General features: G+C 45.7%; 2 protein-coding genes across 3 annotated transcripts in view; one reads left to right on the top strand and one right to left on the bottom strand.

The window, feature by feature from the left end:
* The window catches only part of LOC125048309 (tribbles homolog 2-like), an 85,491-nt gene extending 73,531 nt beyond the window's left edge, over positions 1-11,960 (top strand). For both annotated transcript variants that reach the window (XM_047646961.1, XM_047646962.1), the window contains exons 4-5: positions 8,108-8,290; positions 8,461-11,960. In XM_047646961.1, the coding sequence (XP_047502917.1) occupies positions 8,108-8,290; positions 8,461-8,779 (502 nt within the window). In that variant the 3' untranslated portion in view covers positions 8,780-11,960. The remainder of the gene's footprint in view (positions 1-8,107; positions 8,291-8,460) is intronic.
* A 75-nt stretch (positions 11,961-12,035) lies between these two features.
* The window catches only part of LOC125048311 (serine/arginine repetitive matrix protein 2-like), a 27,305-nt gene continuing 24,340 nt past the window's right edge, over positions 12,036-15,000 (bottom strand). The window contains exon 7 of the mRNA XM_047646966.1: positions 12,036-13,508. The gene's annotated coding sequence lies outside the window, so the exon portion shown is untranslated. The remainder of the gene's footprint in view (positions 13,509-15,000) is intronic.

Genomic DNA, 15,000 nt, shown 5'->3' with positions numbered 1-15,000 from the left:
CCATTTTTTACTTCGTTTTTTTTTCTTCTCCTTTTTTATTGTTTGTGCTTGTCCCCTTTTATATTATTCGCCGCGTCTGTCCATCGTGCAGTTTGTCAATTCACACAATAGCTTTCTTCCGTAACCTCTTTTCTGTCTAAGAGATGACAACTCACTGCCTCGCTGTTCTTGTTCCAGTTCTGTGCATTCTTTCTCATCTCTCTCTCTTTCTCTTTTTCTCTCTTTCTCTCTTTCTTTCTTACTCTTTCTCTCTTTCTCTCTTTCTCTTCTCCTTTCCCTTTCTTTCTCTTTTTCTTTCGCTCTTTCTCTTTCTTACTCTCCCTCTCCCTCTCTCCTTTCTTCCCTGCCCCCTACCCCCCTTCCCACTCTGCCTCCTGTACCCCCTCCCCCCCTTATTATTTTGAGCGTACCCACTGACCTCCCTCCCTGTTGATTCCCCCCCCCCCCCATCCCCCTGTCTCTCCATTCTCATCTGTTCCTTGCGACGCCTTCGCTTTTGTACTCTGCCCCCCTCCCCCCCCCCCCCCCCTCGCCCCAGTTGCAGCTGCAGTTTATCTCGATTCTTGGGTTCGCGCTATAACGGTTTTGCTTGTTTATGCGAGATTAAATTCCCCGTGTGTGTGTGTGTGTGTGTGTGTGTGTGTATGTTTGTGTGTGTGTGTGTTTTTGTTTTGCGTTTTCCCCTTTCGTGGTTTTCTCAGCAACTTCTGCTATGCATGTCTGCTACTGCTACCGTCCAGCAGGCGGACGCGCTCGAGACCCACTCTCTTAACCCCTCTTCCATTTTTCACTCGGGTGACTAGTTAGTCGAGAGAAAACAAGAGAAAGTCTAAAGAAAGTGAGTATGAAGCAGATGTGTTTGCTTTCCTGTCTCCCTTAGCTTTACAAAACTTTCGTTGTCGACTCTTTTATTTCTTGATATTACACTGCCGATACTATTTCTCAAACGATTTCATATGTGAGGTGCAATACGAAGGAAACGGACAGGTAACAGCGCCCTTATGGCCGGGGTACACAAGGCCGGAAATTGAGCGGCGCGCGACGGGACGCGTGTGCCGGAGCTCGCACGCGACTCTGGCCCGTGTGCATGGCGGCGATAAGGGTGTTTTTGCCTCTCTGGCGGCCGGCGCTGGTGACGGTGGCAGGGGTCGGTGATGAAACGCAGACCTGGCGCGGTTGTCGCAATTGTAATTATGGCTGCCGTGGCCTCCCCTTGAATTTATTGAATCCTATCGCGAAAACCCGTTTTGGCGGCGACGGGGAGGCCCACGCGCGAAAACGGTGCTGGAACGCCTCGGAGGATGGGGGGGAGGGGTGCGAAAGGGGAAGGGGAGAAGGGAGAGAGGGGGGAGAAGGCCAAGATCGCAGGAGCGGCGAAGGGAGGGAGCTGGAATCCTCGCAAAGGGGGGGGGGGGGGGGCATTCTTCACCTTTATTGTCTCGACCCTTTTTTTTCTCTCTTCAACTTGCAAATATGAACAGCATCACGTCATGGCCTCTCGATATGGCTTTACTGGGAAGAGAGGGGGGGGAGAAAGAGAAGGAGAGAGGGAAAGAGAGGTCTCCGAAGGGGGCATGGGATAGGAGATACAGGTGAGCAAGCATTTCATCAGCGTAGTTAGTCGAAGTGTGCAAATGTAATTGGAGAGAGTGTACACGTGTGTGCGGCCGTGTCAGTCAGGGTGTGTTTGAGAGTGATGCAAAAAGGGAAGCTTGCGACACACTCGTGGAAAAGGAAAAGGGTGGAGAGAGGAGAGGGAGGGCGGGGAGGGCGTGATGGGTGACAGCCAGGGCGTTGCTGATCGGGCAGCTGGTTCAAGGGAGGAGTGCAGGTTTCCTCGCCAGGAATCTGAGCGAGGCTTCATTCATGTTATCGGCGTCGTCGCCATCATTACTGCCATCATCTTCCTCGCCAACTGCCATTACGCATCAGATGGAGAAATCCCGAGGCGCCGTGCCTCGCGTCCCACACTCGGCGCAATTAGACATTCTCCCGTCAAACTCCAAGAGCAGCAGAGTAACACGAGAGCCCGCACGCGCGCCGCCCCGCGCGAGGGAAAGTTAGGCTGCAGAGAGCGTCCGAGGAAGGTGACACGGCGGCCAGGGCGGGAGGAGGAGGTGGGGGCAGGAGGAGGAGTTAAGAAGTACAGGGGGAGGTAGGAGGTGCAGGAGGAGGATGTATTTGTATGTTGGACTGATTGTTTGGCGTTCGTGCGTCTGCAGGCAATGTCTTCCATTTCCGCGAAATGTTTTCTTCGCGGCCACCCGAGCGACGCAATACCTGCAACAACATTAGCTCCGAGATGCAACGCTGCGCGCGGGCGAGCGCGAGCAACGACGGCCGAGTGAGCGGTGAGCATTAACCTTGTCTCCGGCGGTAAATTTGTTATAGATGCGGTATGGTGGGAGCGGACGCGCGGCCTCGGTGTCAGCCGCCAACCTTCACCTACATAAGGATTCTCAGTCACTCCGCTCCTCTGCCGCCGCCGCTCCCCTGCCACGCCGCCTCGCGCTGCGCGGCGCCTGCCGGAATTCCTCCTCGCGGGCCGTTCCGCTGCTCCCTCCGTGGCGTCTGTACCCAGCGAGGGCGCGGCGGCAAAGGCTTAAGGGCCACCTGCCGCCAGCGCCTCCCCCCTCACCCCCAACCCCGGGAGTGCCACTCCCGCCCACCTCAACCCGCACATAATGACACATTTAGAGGCCGTGCGGCGGCGTGGAGCAAGCCCGCGCGGGGCGTGTCGCAACATCACACGCGCACGTAAATACTCTATTGTGAGCGAAATGTCACAAGCAAGCGGGCGAGAGCTCGAAGGAGCGAGCGCCGCGCGAGCGTGCATGCCTGGCTGGCTGTCGCCGCCGCGCCTCACCTCGACACTGTTCGGCGCGGCTCCCGGTGTCCCGTGGCCGTCACACCCGATCGGTAACCTTAACCTGGATGTTACGGGGGAGCGGGGAGGGGGAGATTGGGGACGGCAGCAGCGGGGAAGGGGAGGCGGAGGGGAGAGGGCTCGCAGTGACGAATGGGAATGGGAAGAGGGAGGGAAAGAGGGGGAGGGAGGAGTATTGTCACCACCCCCTACTTTCCTCATCAGTGCCTCCGTTGCCTTCGGAGCCCCACATGACCGCCTCCCAGCATGCATGACTGTCATGGAGGTCTGGGGGAAGGACGCGTGCACCCGACCCGCTCGGTCGCTGTGCCGCGGGACGTGTCCTTTCAATGGCATGCTGACGCCGAGTTGACGCTGGATGCTCGACTGAACTCAGATTAAAAGGACGAATTAGGATCATTAGTGCATGAAAGTAGTGACGACGACAGAAATTCTAGTCGTAATAAACCAAGACACTCATCTCACCGACGCGAGTGCTTCATCACCTTAAACTATGTCATTCACAGCCCTCTTAACAGTTCTTACACATGTTGCTCACACCCTCTTACACTACGTAGAGTGGTGCCACTCGCTCCCTAACACTATCTACACATACATCCGCTGTGTCGTAACACCTCGGAAATCCTCGCCCTTGCTGATCAAGACGCACACTCCCCTCCTCAGAACGGGGCCCAGGGATAAGATAAGCAGTAAGGAGGCGATGAGTGCGATGAATAAGGACATGGCGCGGAGAGCAAGCTGGGAAGACAGCTCGGGCGTTTGATAGTCTGTCTCATGCGGTGCGTGTGTTTGTGAGTCGGTTTGGGCGTGGGTTTGAAATAGACGTGCTGGCGGTTTGTTGGTCTTGGCGTGTAAAGATAAACTTGCAGGTAGATAGACGTACATATAGAGAGTAGGTGGAAGGGTAGATGGAGGAAGCAGGGAGATGGATTGATAAAGGGAGTAGATAGAAGGGGAGATGGAGAAAGCAGATAGATTGATTGATAATGGGAGAGGTAGACTGAATAATAGGATATCAGTCTGAACGCAAATAACACCACAGCATGAATGAAAATGAACGCCAGAGCAGGGGTTGCGTGCATCCACGACGGTCGTTGCTGGATGTATGTAGGTTGGACACTTGTAATGTCTTGACTTTTTTAAATGACATTATGTAGGTCGCGCAGGGAGAGCGCCCAAGAGGGAGGAGGAGAGAGGAGAGGAGGGAAGGGAAAGGTTGTAGTGGCAGGAGGAGGAGGAGGAAAAGATAGAGGGAATAAGGGAAAAAGGGAAAGGGACGAAGGAGAAGGAAGAAAAGACGAAGACATGAGGAGGAAGGAGAAGAAATGAGGATGACACAGGGAGGAGAGATTGATTGATTGAATGATAACGTTTATTTAGCCAATATACATAAAAACAGTTTGACATACACAACATAAAAATAGAATGGCTGAGCCTCCTGAGAACACAAGTTCTCTGAAGGAGGCACCTTGTTATAAGGGAATGAATGTGGGAATAAGGACGGGAGGAAAGGAGGGCTTACAGGTGCAAAGAGGCGTGACAGGGGAACGGTGATACTGTGTGACCTGTTGTGGCCCCCAAGGGAAGGGCCGGGGGAGGGGGGGGAGGTATTTGTCTGGAGAATGAATGTTGTTAGATTTGATACGTACGTGTTTGTGTGCATTTTTTTCTTTTTTTCGTTTTCATTTTAGTTTTCGTTTTCTTGTCTTGTCTCGTCTTCTCCTTTTTCTGTTTCGACCGTTATGCTCCTTCCCTCATGCCGTTTGTTCTGTTTTCTGCTCTTGTCATATCGCTCCTGCTTCTGTCCTGTCTTTTCCTTTATACTCGTCGTTTTTTCTCTATTTTCTGCTATCTCTCACTCGCTTCCAAGTTACTACCGAAATATATTGCCCCTTTGGTAAAAAAAAAAAAAAAAAAAAAAAAGGACAAAAAAAAGTTACACAATCACATTACCTTCCGTTCCGCCACGAGGGGGATCTTCCGAAGCCTTTTCACAGGAGACTCGGCAGCGAAGACCAGGGGAAGCATGTGCCTGTCGCCGTTTCTTCCCCTCGCTTTCACTGCCCCTGCCCTTCCACTCCTCCCCTCCCCTCCCCTCCCCTCCCCTTCCCTCCCCTTCGTCCTTTCTTCCACTTCCCCTCCCTCCCATCCCCTCCCCCTCCCCACCCCCCTCATTGTCAGCAGAGTCAGCCAGTCTGGAACAGCTTCTGCAGTGGCTGACGTAGTTTAGATACACGGGAGTTCTCAGCGTGACGCCGGTAAGGTCGCTCTGCGAGGGGCGTGTCTGTCTCGCTGGCCTTCTCGCGGGCGACGCCGACGACGACGGCGATTCCCTTGTAAGATCTCGTGGCTTTCGCTGGCGGGGGGGGGGGGGGGGGCTGCTCGCTGGGACGGCTGGGTGAGGTGGGGTTGAGGGATCAGGGAGGGGAGGGCAGAGGAGGCGGGGAGAGCGGGCGTGCGGTGGATGAGGGACTCGGTGTCTTGTGGTTTGTCACGAGGTGCGTTCTTTTGTCATGGGTTAGGGACACGAGCTGGCCTGTCACTCGTATGACTTGGTTGGCGATTCCACGCGTCAGTCCTTGAGGCCGCCCTCGGACGGACGTCGCGGCGCCGCCTTTGGAGCTCAGCCTTTTGGGCCTTTTGACGCATTCTCGCGCTTCGGTTGATTTCAAGGGATTTTGTATGATAACGAAGACAACCATATTAATTAAGTTCATAATTGAAATGCCAGCGATGAAAATGACAACGGCGATTAATCCAATCACGACGGAGGTAATGACGAAGCTATGGAAATCCCGGCGCATTGCGCGGCTGCGGTGCGCGGGCGCGCCAGGCCTCCCGGGCTGCGCGGATCAGCAACTCGCGCCGCAACCTAGAAATCGCCGGCGGGATCGGCTGCGGCGCCCAGACGGACGTCGAGGGGGAGGGGGGGTGCGGTAGAGGGGAGAGGCAGCAGTGGGAAAATTTGCAACACATAACCGTTGCCATTACGCAGTATATGGATGTCACGGCCACCCTGCCAAGGTGACGTCACGTTGCGACACGAGCTCTGCCCCTCCCCCCCTCCCCCGTGTTATTACCTCCTACCTTGGCTCCCCCTCCAACCCCCCCCCCTCCCCCGACGCGGATGTTGATGTATTGCGTGATTCGGATGTTGTTCATTTTCTATTCTTCTCTTTCTTCTCTCTCTCCTGCTTCTTTTTTCTCCGCCGCGCCTTATTTGGACACGCGCGTTCCTCCCTCCCCGTGCACGCTCTCACGGCGTCCCACACCCGAGGAAATACTTGGATTCTGAAGGAGGGAAAAGGAAAAGTTTTCGGGAGAAAAATGTCGTTCCCTTTTATAAGCGAGGGGGAGGGGGGAGGGGAGGGGAGGGGGCAGGGGGCAGGGGAGGGGAGGGGAGGGGGCAGGGGAGGGGAGGGGGCCCGGTGTAGACGTCGATATGTTCGGGGGATTGTGTAATAGGAAAATAAAATAAAATGAAGGGATTCTCTTATTAATCATAATCGTAACAAAAATAAGAATAGAAATAATGATAATGATAAAGATGATGATGATGATAATGATAAATAGCAATAATGTTGATAAAGATTATGATAATACTGATAATAGCTAGAATGAGGATACAGATTATGATGATAAGAATGCTAACAACAATAATAGTAATGATAATAGTAATGATAATAAGGAATCCGAATGAATAGACAAAAAATACGCAACACTCCTGCGGCGCTCAGGACCTCGGCGCCGCGCCTCCTTTCGTCTTTGTTCTCGGTTGATCAACAAGCTTGAGAAATTGGAAGGAAATGCATCACAGTCCTCGAGTTGCTTCGGCGCAGAAGGAGTCTGTTGCATGTTGCAGCCCAGCGCGCGGGGGAGGAGGGAGGGGCGGGGGCGGACGTGTGTGTGTGTGCGTGTGCGTCTGCGTGCGTGTATGGTCGACGGTGTTGTGGATTCGATTAGGACAGGAGAGCTGGGCGATTGTTGGGGGTAATAGCGTCTTTTTATCTCTGTCTCTTTCTCTCTTTTAATGTCTCTTTCCTTTAATATCTCTCTCTCCCTCTCCTTCTCCCTCCCTCCCTCTCTGCCCCCCTCCTTGCCCCTCTCTCCTCTTGGTGATTAAGTTGTTGGGTAAAGGCAGAGATGTTGACAAACACGAGGGGGGGATTTGTTTCATAAAAGGAAATGCCTCTGCAACCCCCTTGTATTGTAACACGTGAAGGGAAAGGCGGCTCCTCAGATGCGCCCTCGCTGCCGGATTTAGGCGTCGGGTCCGGATTTCGGGGGGATCTTGTCTTTTCTTATTTATTTGTTTATTTTTTTACTTTTGTTATGGTGGGTGGGGCATTTGCCGTTTTCTTATTGTCGGTGGTTTTTTCTTTTCCCTCGTGATTTCTGTCTTTCTGCGATCGTTTTAGTATTTCTTTGTTTTCGTTATTTTTTTATATCTTGCCTTCTCTTTCTCTATATATCCTTATTTCTCTTGTTTTACCACTTTCTTTCCGACTTTCTTGGATTTGTAATGCATTCAACACAGTGCTATCCCACTTACAAATATTACGACATGACGCAAGAGAGAAAATGCTTTTTCTCTCATTACATGAACCCAATGACATTGTGTGTGTCTGTGCTTGTGCTTGTGTATGTGTGTTTGTATATGTCGTGGATTATTTTTTTTTTTCTCTTGGAGTAACTTCGAGACCCGAGCCTGCGTGTTTGCCTTTGAGAAATGCCCTGCGGTATCCCAGGTTGGGTTCCGTGAGCCGAGGCACCTGAGTAATCTTTGGCCGGCCGCTCTCGGCACAACCTTGACGACGAGCGTTCTTTGCGTGTTTTGTTCTGTCTTTTGTTAATTTTGGCGGCCGTTAAGGGGATAACACGGTCACTTTTTAAGGGCGGTGAGGCAGCTTTACATTAGCTTTTCTTTTTTTATCCAATGTATATATGTGGATAGTTTGGGGTCTACTTTATGTTTACATAAATTATATAATTTCTATGGGGTTGGTAATTTATAGCACATAAAGTTGAGATTGCCCCCCCAAAAAATACAGGTAAAAATGTATGAAGGTCAACTTTCCAATATTCTTTTAGCAGTCAAGTTGAAGTAACGATGCCAGATTATTAGTGTTATTTGTTTTTCTTTTAGTAATCAAGATAAGAAGCACCATCTCTGACTATTATTTGTATGGAAATCTAACGACGCTTTTCTTTCCCCAACAGACAGCAAGTGTGTCTAGAGAGCCTAGAGGACAGCGTCCTGGTGGGCGACGAGGACTGGCTGCAGGACAAGCACGGCTGCCCCGCCTACGTCGCGCCGGAGATCCTCACGTTGTCCTCGTACTCGGGCCGCGCCGCCGACATGTGGGGCCTCGGCGTCATGCTCTACACCATGCTCGTCGGCAGGTAAGGACTCCCGGAGGACAGGGCTTGAAGGGGGAGGGGGGTTGTAGCGAATATTTGTGGATCCTTCCGAGTGGGTGTGTGGAACATATTGCTGATATCATGAAGTGATGACGCTGAGAATGTCGGCGAAGGCAAACACCGAAGCCTAACGCTTCCCTTTCTCTCCCCAGGTATCCATTCCATGACTCGGACACGTCGTCGCTGTTCGCCAAGATCAGGTGCGGCGAGTTCAAGGTGCCGGAGTGGGTGAGCTCCCGCGCGCGCCACCTCATCACGGCCCTGCTGCGGCGCGACCCCGCCCGACGCCTGGCGGTGCAGGACGTGCTGTCGCACCCGTGGCTGACCCGGCCCCCGCGCGACCACCCGCTCAGAGACCCCACCGACCACACCGTCCCCACCATGTTCTTGCAATCACCGAGCCACCGCTCGCAGTCTCCGAAGGCGGGCTCCGCCGCGGCGACCCACACGCCTAGTCTGTTCGGCCTGTAGGGCGTCGAGCACCTGCAACGTTTACCTCTTCGGCGGCCTCGACGTGAACCACGGGGCCGCCTGCGAAAACAGCAGTGGGCTTCTCAATTCTATTTTTTTATCATTATCCTTATCGTCAAAGCCCTCGACATGCATCACATGTATTATGCCCTCATTTGAGATCTATCAGATTGCTCCAAGTATTCAACCAATCATTTTTATTTTTCCTCATAGTTGATCCTGTTTCCAAGAGGAACTGAATCTTGCAACAAACTGCCATTTATGTAGCATGTCTGCTTGCGGAACCAGAAGAGTTTGCAGTGCAATTCGTAGTTTTATAACACCTACAAAAAATTAAAGGTATCACAGGTATTCACAGATATGTTTGTATGTAACAAAAATATATAAACCAAACCGTGAGGGTAAAGTGGCTTGGTGCATCCAAAACACGACAATGGTGGTGGTGCTTTCCATGCCTTTTGGACGTTCGTATACTGTATAATTATTCTGTTATGATATGGAAAGGCTGTCCTTTATATTTTGAGATTTTGTCCAAATAGAACGTTTTATAAAATGCTTTCCATATAAAAACAAACATACATCTTCTGACCGGTAGGGAGATTTGTGCATATTCTAACTGAAAAGCGGGCAGAGCAGCAAGGCCCCTTGTTCCCTAGTCTTAGGAAAAGAAAATGAAGCTTTAGGTATTTTTCATGGATTCCAGCTAAGCAACCTAGCAGGACAAAATGTCTCGGAGTGTGCTCGTTCGTAGTCATGGGCACGGTTGAAAATCTGTGATAACTTGCATCTTCAAGGCTTGTAGGCTTCAGTAAATAAGCGTTAGTGAAGTGTGTTCCATATCATCAAGGGGTCTCTAAGTGTGTTGCGAGGCATGCTCCGGGCGGCCCAAGAGACAAGGTGTAAAGAATAGCTTTGTAGATTTGCAGGCTTGAAGATGCATACTTCTTGAAAGATATTCTTTTAGGGATCCTATAGCATTATCCTGTATTTGGATCAATGGCAAGACAAAAAAATATCTTTACCTCTTTCATGTATGTAATTTTTAAATATTTTCTATCAGTGGCAAGTAAAGTACAATATTAAACAATAGGGAGTAAGTGTCGTCTTCTGTGTGTGTATAAATACATACTTCAAACATGAAAGAAACTGCTGTATACTATGTAATATTTTCAGGAAATTGTCTGCAATTAAACTAGCCTATCATTGGTATGCAGAAGCAAGCTTTATGGTGTTGTAAGAATTCCAAAGGGTTTGTGGCGGAATTTCCTTGATATTACAACAGACTTTTAAAATCTTCACTACTATAGAATTAATGCTGTAGTTTCAACTTAGCATTTGCTTTTAAAGTATCTTTTTCACAGTTAAGTAACAGCAGTTATTTCAGATATATGGTAGACCTAGTTGGTGAACATAGCACAAATCTTGTTTAGCAGTGTTATACTTTAGCAGTTTCTTGAAGCAATGCAATTTATTGGTAGTTAGCTTTTATTAGTATGTAAAAGTGACAGATTATTTTAATATAATCACGATAGCTCTACAACTTACGTGAGGTATTTATACTCTGCTTTATTTTCATCTTGGTATTGCATTGTGAATACAAGCTAAAGATACTCCAGCTGTATTAAGCAGCAAAGTAACATTGCCGCAACAGAGTCTACTGTATAGAGTGAAGGGTAAAGGGTATGAAGCCCTTTCCTTAATTGGTGTGTATGATTCTACAGTATGAATGTGTGTGCAAAGCATATTGCATAAAAATCTGTCGGGCGATATGATCAGTTACATCAACATGGGTACGTGGTTTAGTAAGCCATATTTTTCTAGACAGAGCAGGAAAAATGTGAGTTATCGAACTGCCGCTGTAAATCTATTAATGCTACATGTGTATAAAGACACCGTCTTTGTGCAATTTCAAGTTGAGAGTTACTGATCATTCGCAATGCTGTTAATAGGTAACGCCATGTGTCAAATCTTCCCCACATCTTCCGTTTCCAGCGTACAAGATGACACAGTTGTGGCAGGCAGTCCAGGCCGTATTGTTCACGACTTCTGACTGATTAAAGGAAGTGTTGGCATTGATCTTTTCAGGGGATCACGCAATAGTAGTGTTGGGATGGATTCGTTTCTGTGTAAATTAGCATATTTTATAAACGTTTTGTTATTTCTATCATATGTGCACTCCTTAATACTATATTGTTAGATTTACTTTTTTTTTTTATTTGCATTCCCAATGCTAGTCCTAAATGTGTAGAGAATAGAGTACAGATGTTGAACAAGAAAGTATTTGATGGAATAGTATAGTTGCGCTCCCCTGATAATGTGATTGTGTACATATAAGTTTGTTTTAGGTATCAGTATTTATTTCTTTGCATGGAATTCAAAGTCCAGGCCCATTCATGTTGGGTTAGCATTTGGCGAGTTACGATGGTTGCTTGATTGTGGTGGGGAGGATAGATATGAGAAACCAAATTGAAAGCAAGTTTCATGAGTTGGCAATTCTTTTTGTTCATAGGCTCGTGTCTGGTATTCGACAGAGAACCCTGCTCAAAGGTACTAGGTTGTTTTAGCAGAATGTATGTGCTGATAATGAAATGTATGAATATTGATCTTTTACTTTTGTAAAAGTCTTTGTTCTATTTTCTGGCTAAACCAGTGCCTTGCCAGTGTCATTTTAGCATGATCACAATTTATTGGGCCAGATTTCTTTCTTTTAATCTCAAGGATGTAGTACTTGCAAGGATAAGATTAGATTTCATGAAAAAAAAAAAATTACTCTGACTGCTCTGTATCTTGGTATTGAACAAATTATATTTTTCCTAAAAAGAATGTTTATATTCATACATTTATAGGTACCTTCAGTTTCAGTTGGTTATATGAAAGATAAATCCATTAAAAGTGAGGATTCAATTAAAAAGAAATCCTGCTGACAACCTAGTCCAATGGGAAACCTGTTTGTGTCACAACTGTATGTGTAAGGGACAAAGTGTTTTTTGTATCTGAATAAAAATACTCTTTCCATCATCTGGATGCTAAAAATTGTGTTTTTAACAAACTTGCCCCAATGAGAGGGTGCTGTCCCTTACGTGTGCAATAAGATACAGAATGCCATGATACTTGTGTAAATAACAGTTTTGTATATATTCTAATGTGAATATTCCATGTTATAATAAAAATTGAAATTTTATGTGTTTTTTATTTTCATAAAACTCTACATGTATTATAAATAAATGTTGAAAGTACAAATGGTTAATTAAACTGCTTTTCTTCAAAATATGGCATTTATTTATACAATTACAATGTTTTTCAAACCTTGGAAATGGAATATGAGAGATGAAACCCCTATAAAATGAAAATGCCTCTAAAATGTTTCCTGTATAAAGAACAAAGTGAATTTTAAAGTCTATGGAGAATCATGGCAAAATAACTTCATTCATAATAATTATTATAATAAACAATAACCATAAAATAGTAATCCAATTTCTAAAAGATTAATGGTAATAAAACTTACACGAGTCTCAACACAAGAAAGTACTAGCTTTGAATCCCCCCAAAATGAGATGAATGATCTTTTTATCAGCTATTTATAAGTGTTACCTAAACATGAGATGTACAATAAAAAGGTGAAGTGTTCCTCATGAACTATGGACAATGATGATGCCATGATACTAACAGGATGTACAGTGCCATATATTCATTTATTTTGTACAGATTTTTATCTACCATTTAGTCCTTGGATGGCACATTTATTCTCAAATCTACACACATTGCCACAATTCAAAAAAAAGGGAAAAAAAAAGCAATATATATATATATAAACCTTCATGACAGAAGCATTAAAATCAGTCCATTGAGTGATGGTTTGAAGGTTTCAGAGGAAAAAAATTGTATATAGTGAAATGTTATTCAACGAAACATAAAAAAATACATAACATCACTTCATTTTTAAGGAATAATATCAATATTTTCTGAAGTAAAATGAGCAAAAAGAGTATTGAAGTTTAACAATACAATCATAAGAATACCATCAACCTCTACTTGAGGTTTATATGTAATGATTAACTAAAATAAAATTTGCCACTGCTTATATCCTGACCTTAAAATCTTTTGCTAAGGATCCTGGTATACATATGAATAATAATACATTGAAATTCAAACTGAAAACTATTTTATGGCAAGTTCTTACAGCCTACTCTGTGACTCATATAATTTCAAATATCCTAGTAGCATATATACACACATGCAAACACACGCGCACGCGCACACGCACACGCACACACACACACACGCACACCTTTTTCCTCTTCTCAAGGAGCCTTAAAATCTCCATAAGTTATCACAAAAATGTCTTTACAACAGAATTTTTGCTCCATGTGCCACAAAGTTGTGAAAAGCTATCATTGCTACTCTTAAAAAAAAAAAAAGATACATTCAAAGAAATGATGCTGCACTAGCATGTAATTATCAAACAATGAAACCACAAGAGATACAATATCACTCATGTATTTACATTTAGTCTTACCTACAAACAAAACAGAAACACATTCACAAGCACTCACACACTCAAATTCAGACACACAGGCAGATATCCACCTAAGCGCACACATGTGGCTCTGGTCTGGGTGTGGCACACTTAGTACTGAGTCAAGGACAAGTTCCAGGTACAGAAGAAGTGGGTGAGAGAGCCACCCAGCACATGGGGGAGCAGCCTCATAGCATCGCGCCAAACTAGAAACTGCAAAGATAAGAATGGCAGATACAAATGGTCAGTGAATAATACCATCAGGTTAACTGTGGGGAAAATAATTGTTAAATACTCTCATAAAATAAAAGAAAAATCATTTTAACAACCACTTTCACAATCATCAAAAGCTGAACACACTTGACAAAGGTGGATCAGGATGAGCTGTATCATATTTACAATGCTAATTCCAATCTACATTACACAGGGTACATTTTTTGTACTAAATCTCCTAAATGCATTCACTTTCTTCTCAACCACTCTTCCAACATATCACTATTGCTGACTTTTCTATTAATAATTTTCTAGCTTGCTCCACTTATGAAAAAACTGGCTCATTTTCTGCATTAGTTGCACTCCAGTTAACATTGAACACATTTCTTGAGTACTGAATATATTTTGGAGTCTTTTGGTTGCATCCACAGTACATGTTTAACAAATGCTTCACTGAGAATGATTCCTTACTTTAACATGCTTTTAGAAAAAATCACAATGGAGTCAAAACTTTGAACACCGTCTTCTAAATAGACAAAACTTGTTCTCATGTCTTGTATATATATCATTATTCCATTTGCAATGGTTATAAACATCTTACATTTTTACAGACAATTCATTTGACCTGAAAATGATTCAGTTTCACAACTATTTGCCAAGAGGGTTTCTTCAATCAACAAAGGTTACCAATCAATACATGTATGAAATCACATAGCACACACAGGAATGCAATGAAGCTCATTAAGATTATTAAGGTGCTGATTTATGAAAGTCACAGAAATTACAACTAACATTAATACATTCCCCCTAAAGTGTATGAGAATATCAATTAGAAAAATACATAACATTAACTCTTCTTAATTAACTGGTGTAAATTTTAAAAAAACAGTTCTTAATAACATAGGAGCAAACTGTATAATATTCTTAATCACAACAACAGTAACTCTATTTTACACTATTATTAAAACGTGGCTGCTGACGGGAAGTGAGTCTGTCAGCTGAAGGGGGAGGAGGGGGGGGGGGGGAAGTGTAATGAAAGAATATGTTAAGCAAAGGAGGGATAGAGGGTGCAAGTATGTGATAAGAGGGGGTGGGGGGGGGGGGTTCTGATGGCAGAGTTATGTTCAGAAATTGTGTATGCATGTATGTTTTTTTTTTTTTTTTGGGGGGGGGGAGGTGTCCATGTTACATGAATGCATTCAGTAAATTGTGTTGTTAATTATAATGTACATTTTTCATATGGATTATACACATTCACTATATAATGTACACATTATCAAAGAAATCAGTCAACTCAAATACAGACAGAGATGCATTTACTAATGTACACACGCACTCACGCACGCACACACTCACTCACTCACTCACTCACTCACTCACTCACTCACTCACTCACTCACTCACTCACTCACTCACTCACTCACTCACTCACTCACTCACTCACTCACTCACGCACTCACGCACTCACGCACGCACGCACGCACGCACGCAC

The sequence above is a fragment of the Penaeus chinensis genome, chromosome 43, assembly GCF_019202785.1.
Source record: "Penaeus chinensis breed Huanghai No. 1 chromosome 43, ASM1920278v2, whole genome shotgun sequence".
Classification (NCBI taxonomy): Eukaryota; Metazoa; Arthropoda; class Malacostraca; order Decapoda; family Penaeidae; genus Penaeus; species Penaeus chinensis.
This window is presented reverse-complemented; position numbering and strand designations above follow the sequence as displayed.